Here is a 24,055-nt window from a genome sequence, read left to right on the forward strand (position 1 = left end):
CAAAATACAAAATGTCAAGTACTAATGGCCCAAGGGCTGCCAAATGTAGTAGAGGCTGCCTAGAGGCCTCTAATCATCCATGTCAACCTGAGGTTCAGGCTCAACAAACTCATCCTCCAAACTCTTAGCCTCTTCGAGGGTAAGAGCTGCGAGAGTAATATCAACCAACCTGCATCAGAAGTATCTGCATCCTCATCAACTTGCGAGGGTTTTGTTGGCTCTATATCCTATTGTGCTGCAAGGCTCTCCTTGTACACACGTGTCTTGCGATATTTGATACACAAGACAAGATGTACAACCACTAGCTTCTCTACTTTCTCAGAGGTAAGTTTGTTCCTCTTAAGAGAGTGGATGAAGTTATAAATAGACCAGTTCCTCTTGTAAGTTGAAGAACTAGATACCTAAGATAGTAATCAAATGACTAGTATGAAAATCAGAAAATTGAATTTGAAATTCATGACTAAGATTTAAAGTGAAATTGAAAGTGAAAAGTAAAGGTTCTAAAGTTGAAGAACAAGAAACCTAAGATAGGAGACAGATGGCTAGTGTGGTAGTTGTTGATTTGGGTCCATGATAGTTCCACCACAAAATAGGATTCTCTTGTGCCATTGTTTTTATGTCAGCCTTTGCTCTAGCTGGATAGCCCCTAAGAGTATCAAATTTGGACCACTCAGTGCAAACTTTCCCTACTGTCTCAATGTCATACATCCTATCAATGCACTTGAAGAATCCTTCCTTCACTTGAAACTCAAAATTTAAAATCAGTAAATTAAAAAAATAAAATATTCATAAGTGCAAGTGTACTAAATTAATAATAGATTACTCATCATCATGTAGTGGTGTAACTCTCCTAGGCCTAGGCATGTACCACTTCGGATTAAATGGATAAGCATTCGTGTGTAAATGAGTGTTGAGGCTGTCCCATCTATGCTGAATAATAGGCCAAATCTGCTTAATGTAAAATGCTAAACTGGGGTCCCTCTCTCACACAACTACCCTCATCTGGCTAAGCATAGCATCAATGCACTCGTATACCTCTCCAAGAGTAGTTGCTTCCCTATCCCCATATTTGATGACCTCGAAAATTGGAGTGATGAAAGAGATAGTGTATTTTGCATCACCCCAAAATACATCGCTATTCACTATCTCCTTCACCCTTGTAACATACCAGTTTTCATAAACATTGTGAAATAAAAATTTAACTATCAACTAATTCCAAATCATGTGGCAATGACTACCATTAACTAATTATAACTAGAAAGAAATAACTACTACTCAAACTATTCGTAAATTTAAAATCTACGAATGTAAAGGAAATAATAAATGATCACATTGTTGTTAATCTAACATGTTCATCTGTAAATAAAGTAGCAACTATAAGATTAAACATTTAATATATTCCTACATATGAATCTAATCCATTTGCTTCTATGTTTTCAAAGGTAAAAGAACATACACAAATGATGAAGTGTTCCCTTTATCTTCTTGTCCAAGCCTTGGCATTGGTGAGAGGAGCGGACCATACTTATCCCCTCACATCCTATTTTAATAGAATGACCCCCTCTACCTCGGGATCGAGCTTGGGATGTTCTTGAGTCTAGCCATCTGAGCCATCTGGTGGTTTGAGTGCCCCAATAGTTATTACTAAATAACTGAAGCATCTAGACAAACAAAAAAAGATCTCATGATCGACACATCTCCCTATTTCTACCTTGGCCAAGGATTTCAAATTGGGTTCATAAACCCGATCTCCACCTCTCGACTTGACAACAGGTTTCATCATTAGGACATGCATGAGCTATTATATGTATTTTATTTCTTAGTTATCTAATTTCATTCTTGATTTTGATTGCAGGTTAGATTTTACACCTCTTCACCAATCTTTGGCCTTTCTGCTAGGTGAATTTCCTTGGTGTCACTGTAATCTAATTCCATGCAAGATAGCAACATTTGGATACCTTCCAATATACATGATTATCTCTGTTCCAAAGGTTGATTTATTGATGAGATCTTAGAGTATTATTGTTAAGTTGAAAAGAAATTATACATACTTCATATATCAGCTGATGGCATAAAGGACTAACCTTAACATTTCAGTCTTAACCATCTAAAAAGATTAATTCGTTTTAGATTGAGGAAGAAATATAAAGTACCAGATAGAATATGCATGAGATCAGATAATGATTTACTGATTGTTTGAAGTCTCAATATTCCGTCTACAGATTCTTTGACTTATCATTGTAAACAAGAATAGGACTTTCGAATTCGACTATACTCTCCAATAAACATCCGGCTCAATATCCAATACAGCTTTCAAGGATTTAGGAATGGCAATGCGAATTCTATAAGACTGTTATTTTGTTTTCAGACTGGAAGAATATGGAAATAAAAAGCCAACTGAAAAATAAGTCAAGAAGTGCATAACCTGATTTCCAATTTCAGGTTTCTCTCTCTTCGCCCTTCCCTGCCAAGTAAGGTTTGAAGACAGTTCTGGTACTGCGGATTCAAATGAAATCTGAAAGACAATTTCGGATTTGCAGAGGTAAAAATGGATTACAAAAAGGACGGAAATCTCAGGGTTAAAATAAAAATGTAGCAGAATTCTTGGAAGGAAGATATTGTAGGAGTGAGGAGGTTGTTCTCAAACAATCTCAAAGATGGATTTTTAATGGTCAATCGTGACCTTTTGGCTACCATTGGTTACCAAGAAGTTTTTCTTTTGATTACTTCATAAATTTGAATTTTTGAAAAGATGAAACAAGGAGGGAAATGAATTAAAAGATGAAGGGTTCAATCTTTATTTTATCATTATTATAAGCCCTTATGTATGTTTATATATGTGTATCGATGAGATGACATCAATAGATTATATAATTATAATTTATTGGTGCCACTTCATCTTTATATATATATTTGTATTTAAGAGTTCATGATAATGATTAAATAAGAGATTGCCAAAAAAAAATCTTCCAAGGTATGATTTATATTTAATTTAAGTTATTTAAAGTTTTTATTTTATTGTTTTCCTAATAGCTCATGCTGTCCTATAATGCAACCTGTGGTCATGTCTTAGTATTCTTTCCAAGGTAGTCTTAGGTCATACCTATCGATCTTGATGACTGAACCCATCGACCATCCTCTTCCGATTATCTCATTTAGCAATGCTTCCCCTCTCCTCAGTCTTCTTCCTGCAATCACCCAAACAATACATTCTCACCAAGACATTAATTCAAAAATATATTTATCGTTAATTCTAATCAAAATCATTGTCAATCATCTAATGACAGTTATAGGTTACTTGATTATTTTCCTCAATGTCTATATTAACTAACTCATTTCACATGAATATGAAGGAAATAATCTGCTATTGGTTGGTACAACATATTTAATTAGCTAGCTCGTTTCGCATGATCAAGAAAAAAACCAACCTGTTAACAGCTAATACAACATATATAATTTAACTAACTTGTTTCACATGACTAGGAAAAAGGAATAATCTGTTAGCAGTTGTTACAACCTATATAATTAACTAACATGTTTCACATGAACATGAATAATTTGTTAATCCATCAATTATGATCAAATAAAAAATTAGGGCAAAATTTGGGATGTAAAAACCCTCATCCCCTGTAGTGGATGTGAGTTGGGTAGAAAGAATTCCATGGTGGCCTACTATGTGTTAAGGCATATCAACGACAATAAAAAGGGACTATACGCAAATCATTCCCCACGTAGATCAGACCCTTTTCTAGACATGGACAGTGGTGACGTGGGTAAAAGACATCTTGTGCCAATGAATGAAATAAGCATTTTTCCCTCCAAGTATTAAAGAATTAATCGAGAATAAAATTGAAAAAGCAATTTGGATTGGTGGCATTACTATGCAGAGAATCGATTATCATGAACTGATTAAAGAAAGCAATTTAATAGATGATTGCGTGGCCAACTTCTTCATTATTGATTATAGGTGTTAACCACACAATCCTCGTCACGTGTTGAAAACACATTAGAGATAACAACTAATGAATTTGGACACAGGTAAAGTATTTAAGTGGAATACATCAGGTAAAGTATTTAACTAGAATACTTTCATTGGAGCAACTTTTACAAATGAGAATTTATTATCCTAGAGTATTTTATTCATCTAACCACTGAAGTCTCTCTTATTTCAATATTTATTATAAGAGCTATGTGCCTTGATCTTTCCTCCAAGAATCTTATTGCAGGAAAAGGGAGATTGAGATTTAGAGGGAGCTTGACATTTCATTAAAGGAAACCTTGAAAGAGAGGGAGCAGATGGAGGATATGATTTAGTCAACCGTTGGTGATTTTGATCATATTGATTTAGAGATAGTAAACCATGTTGTGATGGATTCTTCAGTGATCAATAAATTATAGCAGTCAAGGGGATTGCGATTCATGCATATACCTCGTGACTGTGATTTTAATTGGTCTATCCCCTGTGTACATCGTGAGGAATCGACGACTTCCAAATGATTATCACATGTATTTGTAGAAGTTATTGAAAGGTGACGATCTTACTATAACCTAATTTTCTATTATGATGGATATCTTATGATGTCTATGTAGATCATGATAGATTACACAGGCATGGTGGATGTTTATATGGTACATAATATGAGAATGCGTGTGCACATACCTTATAAACATTTTTGAGTACATGGTGAATGTAATGCAAATTGATGTTTTGGAGGTCATTACACAGAGTACTTGGTGAATATCATGCAACTTGATGTTTAGGAGACTATTACTCACCGTACTTGGTGAATATCTTGCATCTCAACATTCTAAAGGCCATTACTCAAAGAGTATTTGGTGAATATCATATATTGTTATTCTGGAGACCAATACTCAAATGTGATATCAAAATGGTGAATATCATATGTTGATATTCTAGAGACCATTGCCTTATTGAGTGCATGGTGAATATCAAGTGTTGATATTCTGGAGACCATTACTTAGAGTTTTGGTGAATATCACATGATGATATTCTAAGGCCAATACTTTTGATATCATATGTGATATCAAAATGGTGGATATCTTCCGATCAAGATATCTTTAAAATTTGTCATACCTAATATTACCAATGGTGTAATATGTGTCTTGTGTTAATCCACCCTAGCTAAGAGGGAGTGTTGATGTTTTGGTAGCTTTAGTAGGATAAACCTGTGAGATCAAAGAGAAATTAATATAATTATATATATCTATATATAATTAAGTTTGCCATTAAATTAATTAATTGATGAATAGACATGTCTCATAAAGGGACATGTCTCTTCTCATGGTTTATTCGACATACAATTGCAAGAGGACACTACCATTTGGAAAGTACATGCCAGACATTATGGCAGTGCTATTACATCTACAACAGTCCTAAGATAAACAACAAATATCAGATTCGTTTTTGGATCAATTTCATTTCAAGGTCACGTAGCTTCAGTCATGTCTTTTTCTTTTCAGATGTAATAAGTGTTTTGGTTGCATATGATTTTTGGGAACTGTAGAGGATGTTCATATGAAAATGACCTTCATTAAAGATGCATACTTTGCAAAAATAAAAAATCCTACAGGGAAGAAAGATATTCCCAATAAGGCTGACGAATGTTAGAGATTCAGAGAAAACATGTAACATGTGCCTCTCCATGGAACCTTGACTAATTTTTGGGGAACTACATGGTCATTAACAATAAGAATTGATGTGAGAATATAGGGATTGGAGAGCTCTAGTGGCAATGCACAAAGATGGTAATCAGCCTGTTAGTCTTGGGAGTCCCCTAAAAGGCACAACTTGTAGATATTTAGGAATTAGTCATTTGAATTATGTTTGTGACATTAGTTTTTCACTAATATAATTTTGGAATACTTTGTCACTGTTCCATACTGTTTGAGAATCGATTTGTGTTTATGAATTGTTTCCCATCAGTTCTTTAATACATATTTTGGTTACATCTTGTTTAGTTGTTTTTGTATGAAATCAGCTTTTTCTATGTTGAAACCTGAATTGTCAATTACATTATTTGTTTGTTTTCTGACAGTTACGGGAAGCAGCAATTCTTGCCTTTGGATCAATTTCAGAGTTGGTAGATGAACAGCAGGTTTTTTTTCTAACATGCATGCTTAGCAATTTTTTAGATATAGCCATTCTTTAAATGCTATCAAATAAACAGTACAACATTTTTGATTCATTCTATTTCCTTGAGTTGTGGAAATGATATTCATGGTGGTATAGATAATGTGCATCAAAATTATAAAATCATCATTCCAAAACATTAATTAAGGTATGCCAGAGATTAGAGTCTTGGAGTAATCTATTGATGTTTGTGCACTTGGCAGTTAGAAGGTAATCTCAAGTTTGATATAGAAGCGTTTCTTGATGATATACTTGAACATGATATAGGAACAGGTGAGATTTGAATTAAAACATAGCCATTTAGTTAAGTTCACCTTACAGTTATCTGTTTTTTTGCTAATAATACATTTCTCTTTCTGTTTTCCATGATACATTAACAGGTATGGCAAACTATCCATTTCTCAATGCGCGTGCCTTCTGGGCTGCTTCCAAGTTTTCTTCAGTGGTAATTTTTCCAAGTTTATCTCGTCTTAGCTGCCATTAAAAGGCTGTCAATTTGGTACAAAGTTTGTAAAAGTTTCTTCTGACAGATAACATCTTTAAAATTCATTGCAGATTAGTAAAGGAAGGCAGGAGGAATTTGTTTATGCTTCTATGAGGGTGTTGGCATCAGATGTGTATGAAGATTTGTTTTTCTGTATTGCAATTGCTACATGCTGATTGGTCATTTAGTCATGTGGATATTGGTTTGAATTGGAAATACAAGTAAGAAATTCTGGGCTTACAGGCCTCCAGCAGTGAAGGTTGGTGCTTGTAGAGCATTGTCGCAACTTCTTCCTCGGTCAAATGCAGAGATCTTACGTCCACATATGATGGCTGTTTTTTCTGCGATTGCCTCCCTCTTAAAGGAGGTGAATTTATAGCCAAAAAGACAGTGTTTTTGACTTTTATCCTTTTATTTAAATTGTAAGCTGGACAGTTATAAAAATTGAATTTCTCATTAACTATGTTTTTCTTTTTGCAGGCTTCGGATGAAACTTTGCATCTGGTTTTGGAGGCTTTGCAAGCAGCAGTAAAAGCAGGTCTGGAATGATCATCTTGGTTGTGATTTTTGTAAAATCCTTTTTCATGGTTGTACCTGAGTCATGCTATGGATGAGTTCACTAAAGTTCTATAGTTCTTTTCTTGTTTCAGACCAACAGACAACAGTAATGGTAGAATCTGTTATTTCACCTTTGCTTCTGGATATATGGGCACAACATGTTTCAGATCCTTTTATCAGCATTGATGCTGTGGAAGTTTTAGAGGTAATGTGAAATGAATCTGAATTGCATGGTTGTTGCATTTTTAATGTTCTTACTGATTTTGTCCTTCTGATTGGACTATTATCTAATTTCCTCATCAACAAGGGTGTTAAATTCGAAGTGTTTTGGATATTGTTTAAGTACTGATAAAAAATTGAACCACTTGATTGAGTCTGTCAGAAAGAATTTAATACAGTGAATCTGAATTGCATGGTTGTTGCATTTTTAATGTTCTTACTGATTTTGTCCTTCTGATTGAACTATTATCTAATTTCCTTATCAACAAGGGTGTTAAATTCAAAGTGTTTTGGATATTGTTTAAGTAATGATAAAAAATTGAACCTCTTGATTGAGTCTGTCAGAAAGAATTTAATACAGTATATCTCAGTTTTGTTTTCCTATTTATTCCCTCTATGAAGAACTTGTAATGAAGAACTGGTTGCTTGATGCGATGGTTAATTGCTGAAAGACGCTTGAACAGCAAATGGTTTACCTGCTAGATTGAAGGATGAAATTTAGGTCTAGTCAAAAGTTATGGTTAATAGACCACAATTCCACAACAGATAAGATAAGTTTACTAATGTCCAACAAAAGACTAACAAAGGGCCTAGGGGACTGCCAGAAACATAGCAGCAACTCAGTACAGAGTAGGAGCACTAGATGGTGTCTAGAGGAAGACAGAGTCAAAAACAAAGTACCAAACAACCAAAGCAAGAAGAAGCCACCATACAAAGCAACCCTGCAAACTGGCTGGTCCGATCCACCAGGAACAAATCATGAATTGATGGATCAGCAGTAGGACAGGAAATGCCAAGCCATCTTTGAGAACTCCCAATGATAGTAGTAGAAGAAGGCCGCTGATGAACGGAAGTAGATTTGCGCTTTTTCATAGCCCTCAAAGGCCTAGACTGATCCAATGTACTCTTGGTATCATGGATGAGGGAAATCACCATGAAAAAAGAGGTGATGAGCTGGTTGGACTGTGATCTCTGGGGAAGGAGCTGCTGTAGGGTGTGGTCTCAGAGCCTCCGTGTCTCTTGGAGGTAGAGAAAAAGGCATCTCTGATCTGTGTACGTGAAGAAGGTCGTGAGAAAGTGAGCCTCTAAGAATGAGCAATAGAATCTTTCTCTGACCTTGTAGTAGATGAGACAATGGAAAATGAAGTGAGTCTTCGTCTCGGCCACCTCCAAGTCATAAAGCTGACAAATCTTGTTCTCCCTAGCCAAATGGTGATTGGTTTGAATGTGGAGCCGATGGGAACCAACGTTGAAAGGACCGAGAGAGATATAGAGAGCATGAGACCAATCCTGAGACAAGTACACCAAGCACACAATGATCCTGTTCTGTAACTCGAGAAAATGCTCCATGTAGAACAACATTTTAGTAGGAAGTACCTTGGGTAGATAGGTCCAAGTAGTATGGATATATTGTCTCTAGAAGTCTGCCCTAATATGCATGTTCAACTCTTGCTAGGAAGACAAGAGATGAGACAGGGCATCTAGGGAGTACTAGAAAGGGGGAAGGTGATCAATATCAATCTCAATAGAGCCCAACAAAGTCGACACCTGAGCCAACCAAAAGTGAGCTTGACTAGTAGGGTTTGAGCGGGTAATGGCTTTTGAGGAGCAAAAGGCCAAATAAGAATATTTCTGGCCAAATAAGAAACCAAACCAAATAAGAAATGGTGCCAAGCCTAAAAGGATGGGCCTCAAACTCTGCAAGAACAGTGATGTGTTGCTTATACAGACTAAATCTGAGAATATGTCTAAGCGAAAGAGATTGGACCTGCTCCACAAAAGCCCAATTCAACTCTGGTAAAGAAAGCCCCCAAATCATTGTCTCTCAACAAGGGCAAGAGAACCATAGCCCTTGTTGATACGAGGTTCAATTGTTGGTGACAAACTAAAGCAAGGCCCAGAAAACCTGACCCCAGATAATTGTATGAGGAAGGAATTTTGATCTCCTTGCTTGAACAAAAATTGGAGGTGAGAGGTCTTAAGACAGTTGAAGAACATCGCCTTGGTCTTTCTTAGGTTCACCATTACTTGTTGTAGTATGCAGAAAGAGTCAAGGCTATCAAGGAGTCTTTGTAGGTCTTTGGAAGAGGAGGCCATAAGGACCACATCATCTACAAAGTGTAGGAGAAATATAAATTCTTGGAAGAGTGCCAGTACGATATACAAAACTAAAAGAGTATCGTACTGCAATAGAAAGAAGTGTCGTACTACAGTACAAAAAGTGTCATACGATATTGATGCCTACAAAACAAAATTCAAAACTTGCAAGTGCAAAATCTGACAAAAGTAAGAGAAAATGAGCTAAACAAAGGAGTCGAGCTCCACGGTGGGTGCTAAAAATGTATGTATAAATAGTGTCACACTTCTAGAAATAGACCATTATTCTCAAGAATACCAATGATGAAGAGCATCTCAAGAGGTGGCTTATAGCTTCCTATCTATGATGTACAGGAATGTAATGATAGTATGGTGACTCTCAAATGAACCTTGTTAGGCAACCCTTGCAAGGTGCACCATAGAACGGAAGATTCAAAGGAGTAGAGACAAGAGTGCCAATATCCAAGAATCACAAGTATGGAATGCAAATGCAAGTAAAGCTAAATGAGATGCAAGATCTAATCTAACAAAGAGTTACAAAATCTCTAGTTAAACTATGTGAGCTAAGTTATGCATAAAAGAGAAACTAAGCTAAGAATTGCAAGTAAAGCTATTGCAAGTAAAGTAGAGTGAGTGAGCAAAATGACAACTAACAATAGAGTGCAAACATGAGATTTGAGAGAGTGAGGAGAGAGCCTCCTTTTAAAGAGTAATGGACGATAGAGATAAAGAGGCAAAACCAAGGGTGGAGAATGAGTCCCATGTTGACTTTGGTGCACAAGAGTCTTGAGAGGCAAGGTCAATGGTTGTGTTTAAGAGGCAAAAAATGTGTGGAAGAGAATAAGAGGCAAGAGAGAGATTCCATTGCCTTGGAAAGTGTGAATTCAAGTGTAGACAAAAATGCCTTTTATTTATTTGTAAATTAGAGATCCCTTTATTTTGTACACACATATGATAAAGGGGATTTATTTAATTAAAAGGGTGCAAGTTCTAATAAAATAAAGACTTAGGATAAGGTGGTCAAAGTATAGGTTATAATTGAATAAATAATAAAATGATGATTTGATAAAAAATAAGTGATTGATAAATATGCAAAAATTGATAGAAAGGGGGCTTATGTTCTTGATGATCATTTTTTGGGTGAGTACAGGTGTAAGTAACAGCCATGACTAGGAAGGGAGTGCATTTGAAGGAACTCCTTTAACTTGTCAATGTAGAGTCCAAATACAGTTAGACATCCCATGGGGTGTCCTAATGCGACCAACATCAATCTCATAGAGTCTCATGATGACACTTAAGAGGGTTGTCAAGATGCGAATATTTTGCAATCTTTGGAATAGGATTGTTTTGGGAAAAAAATCAAATGCCTTGTGGAAAAACACAAAGCAACAATAAACCTTCAATGAACAATGACACGCCTCCTCAATAATAGCTCTAAGAGTCATGATATATTCCATAGTCTGAAAATTTGGTCGGAAGCCCGCTTGACCCCTATTATGAACTATGGCGTATAACTTAGAGAATATAAACCCCACTGTGATGGTCTTGTAGTTGGGATTTGAAGTCAGCTCGACCTTATGGATTGGATGGATGATGTGATATGACCAAGAGGGGGGAAAATACAAAATTATCACAGAAGAATAATACAAAATTAACACTATACGTGAAGTTCAATAGCATCGAAGGATTGCAATAGTATTGAAGGATTATATCTATTACCCATTGTTGAATTTCGCTGAAGATTATGAAGTATTTTTTCATAGAGAAAATGACTTTAATCCTAGTATTCTTTTATTTTATAAATAGGAATGCAGATATAAAATTGTAAGTATCACAGAATAAAAAAATGCACATAGAATCATAAATGGGTTTTGTCATAACCACAAACGTGTCTTTTTTCACTATTGATGTTTTTTCTAATAAAAGTAGTAGTTTTTCATTGCCATTTTAATTTATGACTTCCATGACAACACAAAATGGAATAATGAGCAGTGAAATTCCTTTCTCCAAACTAGCAAGGGGAGCTTTCTGTTTTGTTTTTATAGCTGATGTCTGAAAAAGTGAAGTAGGGTGGTTCCTTGTTTTTCGCTCAACGACATGGGACCAATTAATTTTAAGAACCTTGGACCAATGAGTCCGGTTAAAATTCAATTGCAAACAATTATTCAGGTGCCTGGTAACATATTGGGAGTTAATTAATGTGCTACAATCTCTTTTTGGGATTGATTTTACAACGAATAGAACCATCATTCCAACACACTTCTCATAGAATTTTGTATCAACATTGATCTGAATAAGGAAATGCATTACGAATCCTTTGCCAAAATTTGAATTGATTATTTAACTCTTTGTGCGCTTACTATCCCAATTTTTTTGGAGAACAGTCATGAAGGAGGGCTTAAGGCTTATTCTTCTATTGTAAGTTCCGCTACATGGATTTAAAATTGCAAGCCTTATTATTTTCTTTTTTCATATACACAATTGCCCTTTGATATAACCTGTCACCAACTAAGATGCTTTTAAAATTCTCTGAAAACATTACAAAGTCAAAAGGGAGATGGGAAACTAATCAAAGTAAATGTCATCTGGGTGCAAATCTTTCCATTGCCGAGCATTCTTGGGGATTGCTAGTTGAGTATTGTTTCTCACTAGCAATTCCTTAGGCTCCCCACTACTAAAACATTCTATTTTCATTGCAAGACAAATTAATGCAGGAGGAACTTTGTAGATCATACCACATTGCTCCACATCACATCTCTTTGGCTGGTGGAATAGAACAAAGCATTAATGACCTGCCATACACAACACATACAAATTTTTGGATAGTTGAATCAGTTTCCAGAAAGATATCAGTAGTAGAAGATAAAGGTACATAATAGGTAGTACAAGATTCACTAGATGAAATGTGCAGAGCATTTTTGTACTGTGTGACATCAAGTGTGCATCCCATGACAAATTGAGAGTAGAGCAATTATTAAATGGGACCAACAACTTGATTCATTAACGTTTGAAGCCTTGTCATCAGGATCAAGCTGATTTACACATTTCACAGGGTATTGAGAGTTGGGACATGTGGCCAACATGCATCATTGCTATGGTTTGAACCAGATATGCAAACATCTCTGAAATTTATTTGACGATAGTCTGATATATAAATGTTGTTGAAAAGTTATGGAAAGAAGTTGGTTAAGAAGTAAGAGAGTTTGTTTCAGGAATTGATTCTTATTTTGAGTTTATTTTTTTATGTAAGCTGTAAATATATTTCCATTGTTTTAACTTTAGGCTACATAGTTGGATAGTGAATGATCAGATGGACCCTCTATCCATGGCTCCATCAAGTGCTATTAGAGCAAGGTTTTTAATCTCGAGAGAGTGAGATGCATTGTGGAAGATTGTATGGTGGACAAATTGTTGACTGTGAGGCAGTTGCAACCTTGTAGCCAAATTGCCAACTTGAAACAATTGCACTAGATTTGAAGGAAAAGCCACCACAGAGAATGCTTGCTAGAAGGTTGGAAGAAACAATAGACATGATAAGGAGCATAAAGATCCTTTTAGATGGTGTAGAAGAAGATAGGAAGAGAGTTTTAAATCCTAGACATGCAGATGAGAGTGATGATGGACTTGGAACCCCAAGTTTGAATGGAAAAATCCTAGAAAGCCATCTCCAAAATCGGTACAAGTTAGTGAGTTGAATTTTTTAAATTTTTTTGGTAGTTTGAATCTTGAAGAATTAATTGATTGAATAAAAGACATTGAACAATTTTTTGAGTATGAGGAAATTGATGATTCAAAAAGGGTCAGATTTGCTAAATTTAAGTTGCCATTTGGTGGATAGATGTTTAATTAGAAAGAATCAAAAGCAAGATGGAATGGTGACAAAGTTGAAAAATCAATTCATACCTATTGATTATAAGGTAAAAATGTTGAAAAGATTGCAAAACCTAAGGTAAAGAGAAAGAAGAATGAAGGAGTGGACTAAAAAGATCCTATGATCATTAAGACTGTTCATAGAAAAGCTTGCAAGGAAGAATCAACATGTTACATAAACAGACTCAAAACAAACATCCAAGAAGAATTGGGAAAGCATTGAAGAAGCCTACTAATTTTTGCTCGAAGTTGAATAAACCACAACACCATGAGAGGCATTGCGAGGCAAGAAGTACATGCCATAGATGAATTGAGTGAAAATTCCAAGGAAATGCTGACAAGTTTCTATTGCAATGATTGAAAAATGAATGCCACCTACCACAATGATGGATATCAAAGGACAAATGGAAGATTTGACAAGAAGCATTTCAAAAGTTTTTTTTTTTTCAGATGTGGATGACATTGAGCATTTGAATGGCATCAGGTAAGCACTAAAGAAAGATGAGAGAACAGTGCAAGGATTGCATATGTAGATGGAGAACCTTTTGGATCACTACATTTGAAGTCATTGATAATGTGAAGAGCCCTTTTGCAAATGGATACAATGGAATAACCAATGCGAATGATTAGTTTGTTTACAAAAATATGTATATAAGAGGCAAATGTTGTAAAGTTATAATTGATAGAAGAGATGGTGACAAAGTTGAATTGAGAAAGGGTAGAACATCTAAACCCATATATGCTTACACGGATACAAGATGGTCATAAGATACTTATAAATTTACAATGCTTGGTGAAAGTTTTTATACAATCATTTTATGCTAGTGGATACATGTCATATGTTGTTGGGGAGGTCATGACAGTAGGATAGGAAGGCTATTCATGATGAAAGAAAGAATACCTATATGATGACCTTGAATGGAAAGAAGTATATTGTGGTTCCTTTGGAGAAGTGTGTTGTAATGCTAAAATATGTTTAGTAGATTGAAGAAAATTTGTGGATGGATTGAAACATGAAAATATGTGTTTTGCTTTAATTTTGAAGGAGTCTGACAACCAAGTAGAATATGCCATTGCAAAGGAAGAAAATTTGTGGATGGATTGAAACATGAAAATATGTGTTTTGCTTTAGTTTTGAAGAAGTGTGACAACCAAGTAGAATATGCCATTGCAAAGAAGGAAGAACCACATATTTCACTTTTGACAAATTCTTGAGATATTGTATCAGAAAATGTGCTAGGAATACCACCAATCCTCATCATTAGTCATCATATAGATCTCATACTTGGACCAAGTTTGCCAAAGAAAGCAACACAGGGAAAAATCTACGGAGTTGAATGGACATGTTTAGGATGTGATTAGGAAAGGATCAATAAGAGAAAGCTTAAGTACATGTGTGGTATCAACAATATTAGCACCTAAGAAAGATGGAGAATGGACGATGCACACAGACTCGAGCTATCGCTATTAAATAGAGATTCCATTGCCAAGATGGATGGCATCATGAATTGTTTGAGTGATGAACTATTTTTCGCCAAGATAGATCTAAAGATTAAATACCATCAGATCAGAAGCAAAGATGAAGATGAATGGAATATTGCATTCAAGACTAATGAAGGATTGTATGAGTGGGTAGTCATGTCTTTTGATTGAACACCACAGCAAGCAGATTCATCCGATTGATGAATAGAGTTTTCAAGCGATTAGTGGGTAAGTTTGTCATAGTCTACTTGGATAATATTTTGATTTTTAGTAAGATAAGGAGAAACATTTGCAGCATATTAGAGAAGTATTTCAGAGGTTGAAAAAAGTTGCTGATAAACATCAAAACATAATTGGTCTATTTGGGATTTATAATTCTTGCTGATGAATTGAAGATGAAGCTGGAGAAAGTAAGGGCAAGTGTGGAGTGGTCTACACCAATAAGAAAAATGAATAATTACAAAGGAGACAAGGGCTCTTTAATTAAGGAAATACAAAGATAATGTTTCTAATATAATCAATTGTTAACTAAGAACTGAAATAGAAGTATACTTAACTATTTGAATGACTAGATACATTAAGTGACTTAAATAACCACTATGTGGTAAATAATACAATATCATTTTAATACCCTCCCTTAACGGTCAATTTATTAACTAACTACCCCACAAAAGATTGAATCTGCAAGTCATTGGCCATAAATGCATAGAAGGGTGCCTCTTCTTAATCAGAACACTCTACGACATGAGCTTGCTGCTGAGACCCTCCTTGGTGCAGCAAAACTTTTGGATATGACCTAGTTTACCATTGAGTAACAAAGCTATTCCTCCCTTGAACTAGAGATGCTGAGATGAGCTTCAAAAACCACAACAGTTCTGAAAATCAATGATTTTGCCAAAAATTGACAAAAGCAACAACATCCATGATTTTATAAAAAAATCGTCAAAAACATTTACTGAAGATACCCAAGGTGCAACACAAAACACTCTACAAGAAACTACGGTTTCACAAAACAATGTCAGAATATTTTGTCAAAGATGCCATGATTTTGTGGAAATTTTTAAAAATTGTCAAAATCTTCATACCGTGGTAAAAATGCATAAAAGCCCATGATTAAAAAAACATCAAAAATATAGTAACTTTATGACAAAGAAAACCACAATTTTTCTGGAATAAAAAGAGCAAAACCCAGAAATGAGATAGAAAGTTTTCATGATTCTTTTCTTTCAGAAAACTCATTTTTGGTGAGAAAAAAATCAGAAAACCCTACATCCATGAGTAAACATGTAAGTCCCCGAACATGGCAAACAAATTCTCCAAAATGCATAGTTCTGAGGCAGAAGATCCTTGCGCTCAGTAGAAAATCCTTTAAAATCTGCAAAGAAAACCTTATGAAAACTTAAGGAGGTTTGCAATTTCAAAAAAGGGAAAGAAACTCGTTTTAAAAAAATCTAAATTTTTTCTAAGATTCTACTCAATTTTTCATAAAAAATGTAAAGAACTTCTGGAATTTAATTTAGGAGAGCAAACTATATCCCAATTTGCAGATCTCCCTTGAAGGATCAATCACTTCTCTCTTGCACTTGAAATCTTGCCTCCAGCGAGATCTTTTCTTTCTCACCGTTGATCAAGGTATCTCAATGTGATTTCCTAAATTGCTGAACAATTTTTCTTCCATTAATTTTGCCATGATGAATTTTTTTGACCTTTCCTCCATTACACTCCACACCACTGTGATACCTCCTAGTACGAGAAGACTGCAAGTTGGAAACTCACAAAATCAATTCAAAAAGGACTAAGGAAGACAATACAATAAAACAAAACCCTAAAACCTATGGTAACACACTGAAGAAAACCCCAATAAGAGAAAATGAAGGATGAATACTTCAGGAGTGGTGAATAACATTATTTAATGTTTACTCTGTAAGGGAGAGCTATAACAAGACCAACAATGGAGGAAGCTTGTTCATTTTCCCCATACACCTTGGAGCTTTCTTGCTGTTTCCTTTCTAATTGTTTAACTTTGATAATATGCTTTTATTTGATAACTAAAGTCTAGAATGATTCTTATCACACATTTCAGTCACCATTGCCACCTTACACACTCTTAGGGATTGGCACACCCTCTAGAAATATGCAAAATTGTCTATGTTGCGTTTTTTGATATTTATAACCAGCTGGGTTGCAACATTGAGTTAATCTTGTCGTGAATCTCCAACGGTCACACTCTTAACATCTCGGCCAATTGAGTTGCATTTGTTGAACACTAAGTTATGACCAGCTTTAGAAATGTGAGATCACTTAATGTTGTGGTCTTTGATACTCGGTCATGCATTTTAACCATGGCTGGTCCTTGAATCACATTTTTTAAGTGGTGATGCAACCTTAGTTATGTGATGTGAGCTTGAATGGATCAGGTCTTCAGCTGGTCATCTTTTGAGCCGTCATGACCAGTGCTATCATACTTTTCGGGTGTCATAACCATATCAAAGGAGCAAAATGATTTGTATATGAAATGGCTGATGTTTGCTACAAGTTAAAGCCATCTTGACCATTTGAAATGCTATCTTCAAGTGCTGATGTCATCTTAAAAAGATGAGTTGTACTTATGTTTTTTTCCTTTCATTTAACTTTAACTTTTGACCACCCTCACCATTTTAATTGTTGCTTGTAAGTGGCATTGCCATTTAACATGTGTGAAACTATGACTTAAATGCTATTCATTCCTTACCTTGTACATTTTTCAGTCACTGCAACCACTTTCTCACATAATCTCCTCAGTATAGCTAATTGGAAAAGATAAAATTACTTGACAGTTCTAAGTCTTTGATGCTGGTAATGCATTTTAGCTTCTTCCTTCCACTATACTTAAATATCACCAGCTAAAAAAGGCACTTTTACTTAGTACCTATGTCACCCAGGACATGCCCCTGGGTCAGAAAAACCCCATCCTTGTTCTGGAGATGTCCTGGGGTATGAGGATGTCCCCTAGACGTCCCATATTTTTCCTCGAGACATCCCAGAAACTTGGGGAGGATGCTGCTTGGCACTGGGGACATCCAGTTGTCCCCGGTACAGTTAGGGGACATCTAGGACGTCTCCCACCATCCCTGGCCAGGCAGCCATTGAAAAAAAAAGAATTATTTTTGTTATGAGTACTGACAATGGATTTTTTTGTGCTTCATATAACAGTATAATGAGCAAGTCAGCTATAAAATGAACCAGAGTTTGACTATCATCCACAGAAAGAAAGCATATACCTTCAGAATGAGAACATAGAAATATAACTTTTGTCCAACAATGGGCAATCATGCAATTGGATAGAGCTGTAGAGTGAATAAATGTATGATTGCATATAACTGTAGAAAGAAAGTACAGCTGTAATTCAAAGCAGAAAGTTGTGGAATGAAAAAGCACAACTGTGGAATAAGAGAATAAATCTGTAACCATGGTATGCCAAAGGAAAGGCATATGATTGCACACAGTTGTTGAATGATTTTGTGGAACTAGTTTAGTGGGATCACATATTAATTATTATTTATTAATAATATTTTGACAATGAATTATGAATTTTGAATGCATATTGAGTGTCAACAATGAATTCTGATTCCTGAAAACAAATATTATGTGTTAAGGTTCTATAATGTACATATCATTGTCAGGTCAGCCTTGCCGAGTCTGCGCTGAGTCCAAGTCTCGTTTCTATGGTATATATGCATGCTTTATTCATATTTTCCTATGAACATTTCTAATTGTGTTATCTATTATAAATTTCAGTGTTACACGGGTACTCGCATCCCCCTCCCAAACCTCGGAGTACATGTCCCTAAGACGTCCCCGCACCGGGTACTTGTGTACCCAAGTACCCCCACCACCGCCATTCCGCAACCATGCTGATGCTGGAATCGGGACTTCAATTTCTATTTGATTTTTGATTTTTGATTTTTGAATGTTACTATTGGGTATTTAGTATGTTACTATGTTGAATATTCAATGGTTCTAGTTCATGTTGCAATTTTGCTATGTTGAAGTATTTTAATTTGGTATGCTCTACTAAAACATCATTTCATAATAAGAATTTCGAGTTCTATATGTATATTATACAACACCTGTCCTTGCCCCGTCTTCCCCTTGTCGCTGTCCCCTAACCGTTCCCTCGCCATCCCGAAAATGAGGCCCATTTTCCCCTTGTCCCAGAAACTTGTCCTGCTGTCCCGACGTACCCAAGTACCGGTGTTACATTGGTAAATTTCCCTTTATTTATGTAACTATCTCCTTGTCCATCCCTTGTCACCAAAATTGGCAAAAAAATCGTTGCCTCGGATTGCGCTGATTCCGAGTCTCCTTTCTATGGTATATATGCATGCTTTATTTGTGTTTTCCTATGAACATTTCTAATTGTGTTATGCATTAGAAAATTTCTCTTCACTTATGTAACTATCTTCTTGTTCATCTCTTGTCACCAAAATTGGCAAATAAATCGGTGCCTCGGAAACTTGTCCGTTCCTTGCTATCCCTATCTGAAAACTTGGGGTAAACCTGCTTAATACTCAAAAGTCATCTCCACCTTGTGCACTTTCATGGCATCATAACCATTTAGAGTGTAATCTTTCCTTGGTTCAACTATTTCAAATCAATGAAATAATGAACGAGATTTGATGATTTCTTTCATGGTGTGGTTTGTGAAGATCCTTGCCATACTGGATTTGGTGATCAAACCTATATTTTCTTCCTTCTTGCCTTTTGGCTTACATGCCAGTGGGGTGAAGTGCAGCAAGAATTTTTTTGATGCTCGCTAATTTATAGTTGGTGCCAAATCATCTGAGGTTCCCTCCATCCTATTTTTCTATCAATTTGAGAGCTTACTCATATTACTTCGTTGAGGAATCTGCTAGACCTAAACATGACAACCTGGCAATTTTACAAATAGGATATCTAACCTGGCATTGGTAATGTGACAAAATCACATAATTACCAATGTAACACCAGTACTGGGGTACGTTGGGACAAGTTTCTGAGATGGGGAAAATGGGCCTCATTTTTGGGACAGCAGGGGGATGGCCGCAAGGGGAGGACGGGGTAGGGAGGGGTGTTGTATATTATACGTATAGAACTTGAAATGCTTGTTGTGAAATGATGTTTTAGTAGAGCATACCAAATTAAAATACTTGAATATAGCAAAATTGCAACATTAACTAGAACCATTGAACATTCAACATAGTAACATACTACATACCCAATAGTAACATTCAAAAATCAAAATTCAAATAGAAATCCAAGTCCCCATTCCAGTGGCAGTGTGGTTGCGGAATGACGGAGGTGGGAGTACTTGGGTACGTGAGTACCCAGTGTGGGGACGTCTCGGGGATGGGTACTCCATAGCTTACCCGTACATTTTTTCCATTTAATTAGAGAAAAATTCAGTTGACACTTGATAACATGAGAAGTAAGTTTTGTAATAGAACCAATTTTGGTGATAACATTCTTACAAATTGTTGTCAATGATTTGCTTGGAATTCTTTAGAATTGCGAAATTGGACTGAGAGCCATAATTTAGCTGGACAAGAAGCCTATGGCAAGTTGGAAGGCTGATAGGAGGTTAAGATGGGAATGTTGTCGAGCCATGACTTATTTTGGAAAGTATTTGTCTTTCTCAAGTATTCATAACTGCAGCTAATAGAGGGAGAAAAGTATCAGTACAAATTTTCCTTCCTAAATGTTACACTAACCCCAACATCCTCTAAAACACATTGTGGGTAAAAGAATATTAAAAATGGAGCAGGCAAAATGAAAACATATATTCAAACTGCCTAACATTTGAAACAGTAGCAAATATCTAGAAAAAAGTTGCTATTATTGCAGCTCGGTCTGACTGTAGTTTATTCCATTTTATTGAGAAATCCAACAATTTAATATTTTCATGAATATTATCTCTGTTGCTTTGCTGAACCAATCCTAAGAAAGACTTTGCTAACATGATTTGAAGCATAAGCTGAAACCTCCCAAACAATTCTTATTTTTCAATATTATTGCTGATGGGATATGTTTTTCTGATTCTCACCTGTTCTGTCTTCAATATTGATTTTTCTAATCACTGTTAAATTTCTATAATAGATTGAAAGAATTCATTTAAGATCTGCAATGCGAATCCCAAGGCACATTGTGAGGCAACAGTAGTTTCTTATTTATGGATTGACATAATTCTGAAAAATCCATAACTCTCTTCATCTTCTCCAACAGGCTATCAAGGATGTGCAAGGATGCGTGCATCCTCTTGTTTCTCGGGTTCTGCCTTGTATTGGCCCTATATTGGCGAATGTAAGTTAAATTCTTATCACATTAATGGCGTGCTACAGTTAAGTGAATTTACATTGCAATTCTTGAGCATATTGCTTAGAGATGCTTTATTTTTAACAAGATAATGTGGCTTACTCTTGTACTTTACCATGGTGTTATATTGTTTGAGACAGCCGCAACAGCAGCCAACAGGATTGGTTGCCGGCACCTTGGATCTTCTCACCATGTTGTTGAAGGTTGTTACCTTTTATGAACCAAATTTCCAGTTTATTTTGGATTACAGTTTTATTCTTTCCCACTTCTTGAAACAACTCTACATGTTTAAGTGAGTCATCACTTTTTTTGGGATAACCATGTATTACTCCCATCAACATGTCTTGCACGTATCCTCAAAGTTTTCCATGTATTTTTAGTCAATCTGTGGGCAGGATGTTTACTATTTTCAATACTTGCACTATTACCTTTTAGATTCTTATTTGACTTTTTTTTGCCTTTTCTTGATACAGAATGCACCATCTGATGTTGTGAAAATCATACATGATGTTTGTTTCTCTTCTGTTGTGTCAATAATTCTTCAAAGTGATGATCATAGTGAGTTGCAGGTGAGGACTGAATCCGCTTTTTACCAGCTTATTTTGTGAACTTTTTAATAAGATTTTATTCTTGAATTCATGCCTATTCAGGTTTTCTTTTTTGATCCCCATTTTTATTCTTGTGAGATTTGTTGGTTTTGCTGTTGTTTCAGAATGGGACAGAATGCCTGGCTTCTTTTGTATTATGGGGAAAAGATGCGTTGTTGACTTGGGCTGGTGATAGCAGCATTACCATGAAGATGCTTCTTGACGCAACTGCAAGGTGGTGGCATACTTGACTCTTAAGAAAAATGTGTCATGATGCAGATTATTATTGATTATAGTACATGTCCGATAAAAGCACCAAAATACATCCAATGGTCTTTGTAAGATAAAGTTGAATTCAGCTGTTTTCTGTGTCAAAGATACAGTGGCACGTTCATCTGTCTTTGTTTTGTTTTAGGAATTGTAAATGCTATTCTTGTTTATATGTGTATGTGTATGTTTGTTGTGCAAATAATTGGATGTATTGTTCGTGCATAGTACCATATGCCAATGCATTTAAATCTATAATCATTTAGATATTTTTATATTGTAGCTTATATATGGATATTTATGCGAATGGATATAATGCTCTGTATTTGTGTCATATGTACTGATCTTTTCTAGGTTGCCTAGGGTGTTACTGTTTTCTCTTGCTCCCCTTGTTAGGATCTTCCATTCCTGTAATTAGTGGATATAAATGGAATTGCCAAGTTATTTCTTAAATGGTAATATGGCTCATACTTTTGTAGTTCATAAATCTCAGGGATAGATCTTTAGAGAAGGTTCTAAATATGAAAAGTATGTTTTATTAATGACAACTTGTTGAAATTAAAAATGTTGTCATGGCAAAGCTACCCTGAAGTTTGCCATATAATCAGATTTAGATCACAATGTTCGATTTCCCCTGTAATAGCATTGAAGATAATTGGCACGAGAGTTCTACAATGAACTTAAAGAAGTGGCATAATGGTAGTCTGTCATATAGTAGTATTTAAATGGCTTTTATGGATTCATGATTCAGATCAAAGTTGGCATTAAATGCACAGGTTGTAAATGAAGGTTTATTATCCAATCAAAATTTGTTGATACACATATAAATGAGGTACAGTCTTATTTACCAGGTTCGAAAACTCTACCAAAGTAAATAATTTCTGATATAAGATACTAAATACTTATTGGTGGAAAAAATCACTATCCAAGCAACTATAAAAGCTGTTAAAAGAAAGGGATGTAGATACCACGAGACAAACATAAAAGCATTGGTTCCAACAGTTTAAATGTACATAATACTGTTGTTGATGCAAATGGGATGCTAGGGAGGAAACCTGAGCCATCATTGTATTGTATTAAAAAATGTTTATCTTGCTATTTTTCAATCTTGTATTGAGGCATTATATCGGGTGCTCAAGAAAAATGTGTGCTTGCCATACAATGAAAAATTTCAGTTCTGATCTTAGACAAATAATTTTTCAAGTAAATAGCCACTTGATCCTGAATCTGATAATAAATTTTGACTGTAGACTTTTGAGCCCAAATATGGAGAGTTCTGGATCACTCTTTGTAGGGAGCTTTATTTTACAGCTTGTTTTGCATTTGTCACCATACATGGCACAGCACCTTCGAGACCTTGTTGTAGCTCTTGTACGGCGAATGGAAACTTCAGAGATTGCAGGCTTGAAAAACTCATTATTGCTTGTCTTTGCCAGACTGGTATGCCAGGTTTTCCGAATTTGTTTTATATTCTTCAGTATATATGTGCTTCATTTCTAGTATAGATTACTGTACAATGGCTTTATACTACTTTTATGCTTACAGGTCCATATGAGTTCTCCAGATGTTGGTCACTTTATTGATTTACTGATGACTATTTCAGTCAAAGGTTATGAAAACTCTTTAGGCTATGTAATGTCAGAATGGACCAAACAACAGGGTGAGTAATTTATAGAATTTGTTCACAGTGTATGCTTATTCTATGCCTTCATCAATTTTCAATGTTTAATGAAAATATCTTTTCCTTAATGCCAGGCGGATAAACATTAGTATACTACAGAGCTAAAACAGCATATTGAAAAGTTACAAGTGACTGAACATACATCTTGTGGCCTTCTGAAGGGCCCACAACAGTTTTCTTGAAATATTGCAGTTGACTTCTTTGGATTACTTATCTTTTAAGGAACATTTAGGTGAAGAGTGCAATATTATTCACAAGCTTATCATGTTTTAGCCTATTAATTAGATCTTATTGTCTATGGTTGCATGTGCTAAAGATGATGCTAGAAT

At 35.5% G+C, this 24,055-nt stretch overlaps 1 protein-coding gene across 2 annotated transcripts in view; it reads left to right on the forward strand.

Annotated features, from left to right (window-relative positions):
• The window catches only part of LOC149566171 (ARM repeat superfamily protein), a 97,239-nt gene that overhangs the window by 62,303 nt on the left and 10,881 nt on the right, over positions 1-24,055 (forward strand). For both annotated transcript variants that reach the window (XM_089819585.1, XM_089819587.1), the window contains exons 15-27: positions 6,057-6,116; positions 6,355-6,424; positions 6,532-6,596; positions 6,707-6,768; positions 6,879-7,002; positions 7,116-7,173; positions 7,286-7,398; positions 21,102-21,179; positions 21,332-21,394; positions 21,665-21,760; positions 21,904-22,013; positions 23,296-23,485; positions 23,591-23,705. In XM_089819585.1, the coding sequence (XP_089675711.1) occupies positions 6,057-6,116; positions 6,355-6,424; positions 6,532-6,596; positions 6,707-6,768; positions 6,879-7,002; positions 7,116-7,173; positions 7,286-7,398; positions 21,102-21,179; positions 21,332-21,394; positions 21,665-21,760; positions 21,904-22,013; positions 23,296-23,485; positions 23,591-23,705 (1,204 nt within the window). The remainder of the gene's footprint in view (positions 1-6,056; positions 6,117-6,354; positions 6,425-6,531; positions 6,597-6,706; positions 6,769-6,878; positions 7,003-7,115; positions 7,174-7,285; positions 7,399-21,101; positions 21,180-21,331; positions 21,395-21,664; positions 21,761-21,903; positions 22,014-23,295; positions 23,486-23,590; positions 23,706-24,055) is intronic.

Source organism: Cupressus sempervirens, chromosome 3 (assembly GCF_028749045.1).
Source record: "Cupressus sempervirens isolate cs-2001-9-10 chromosome 3, ASM2874904v1, whole genome shotgun sequence".
NCBI lineage: Eukaryota > Viridiplantae > Streptophyta > Pinopsida > Cupressales > Cupressaceae > Cupressus > Cupressus sempervirens.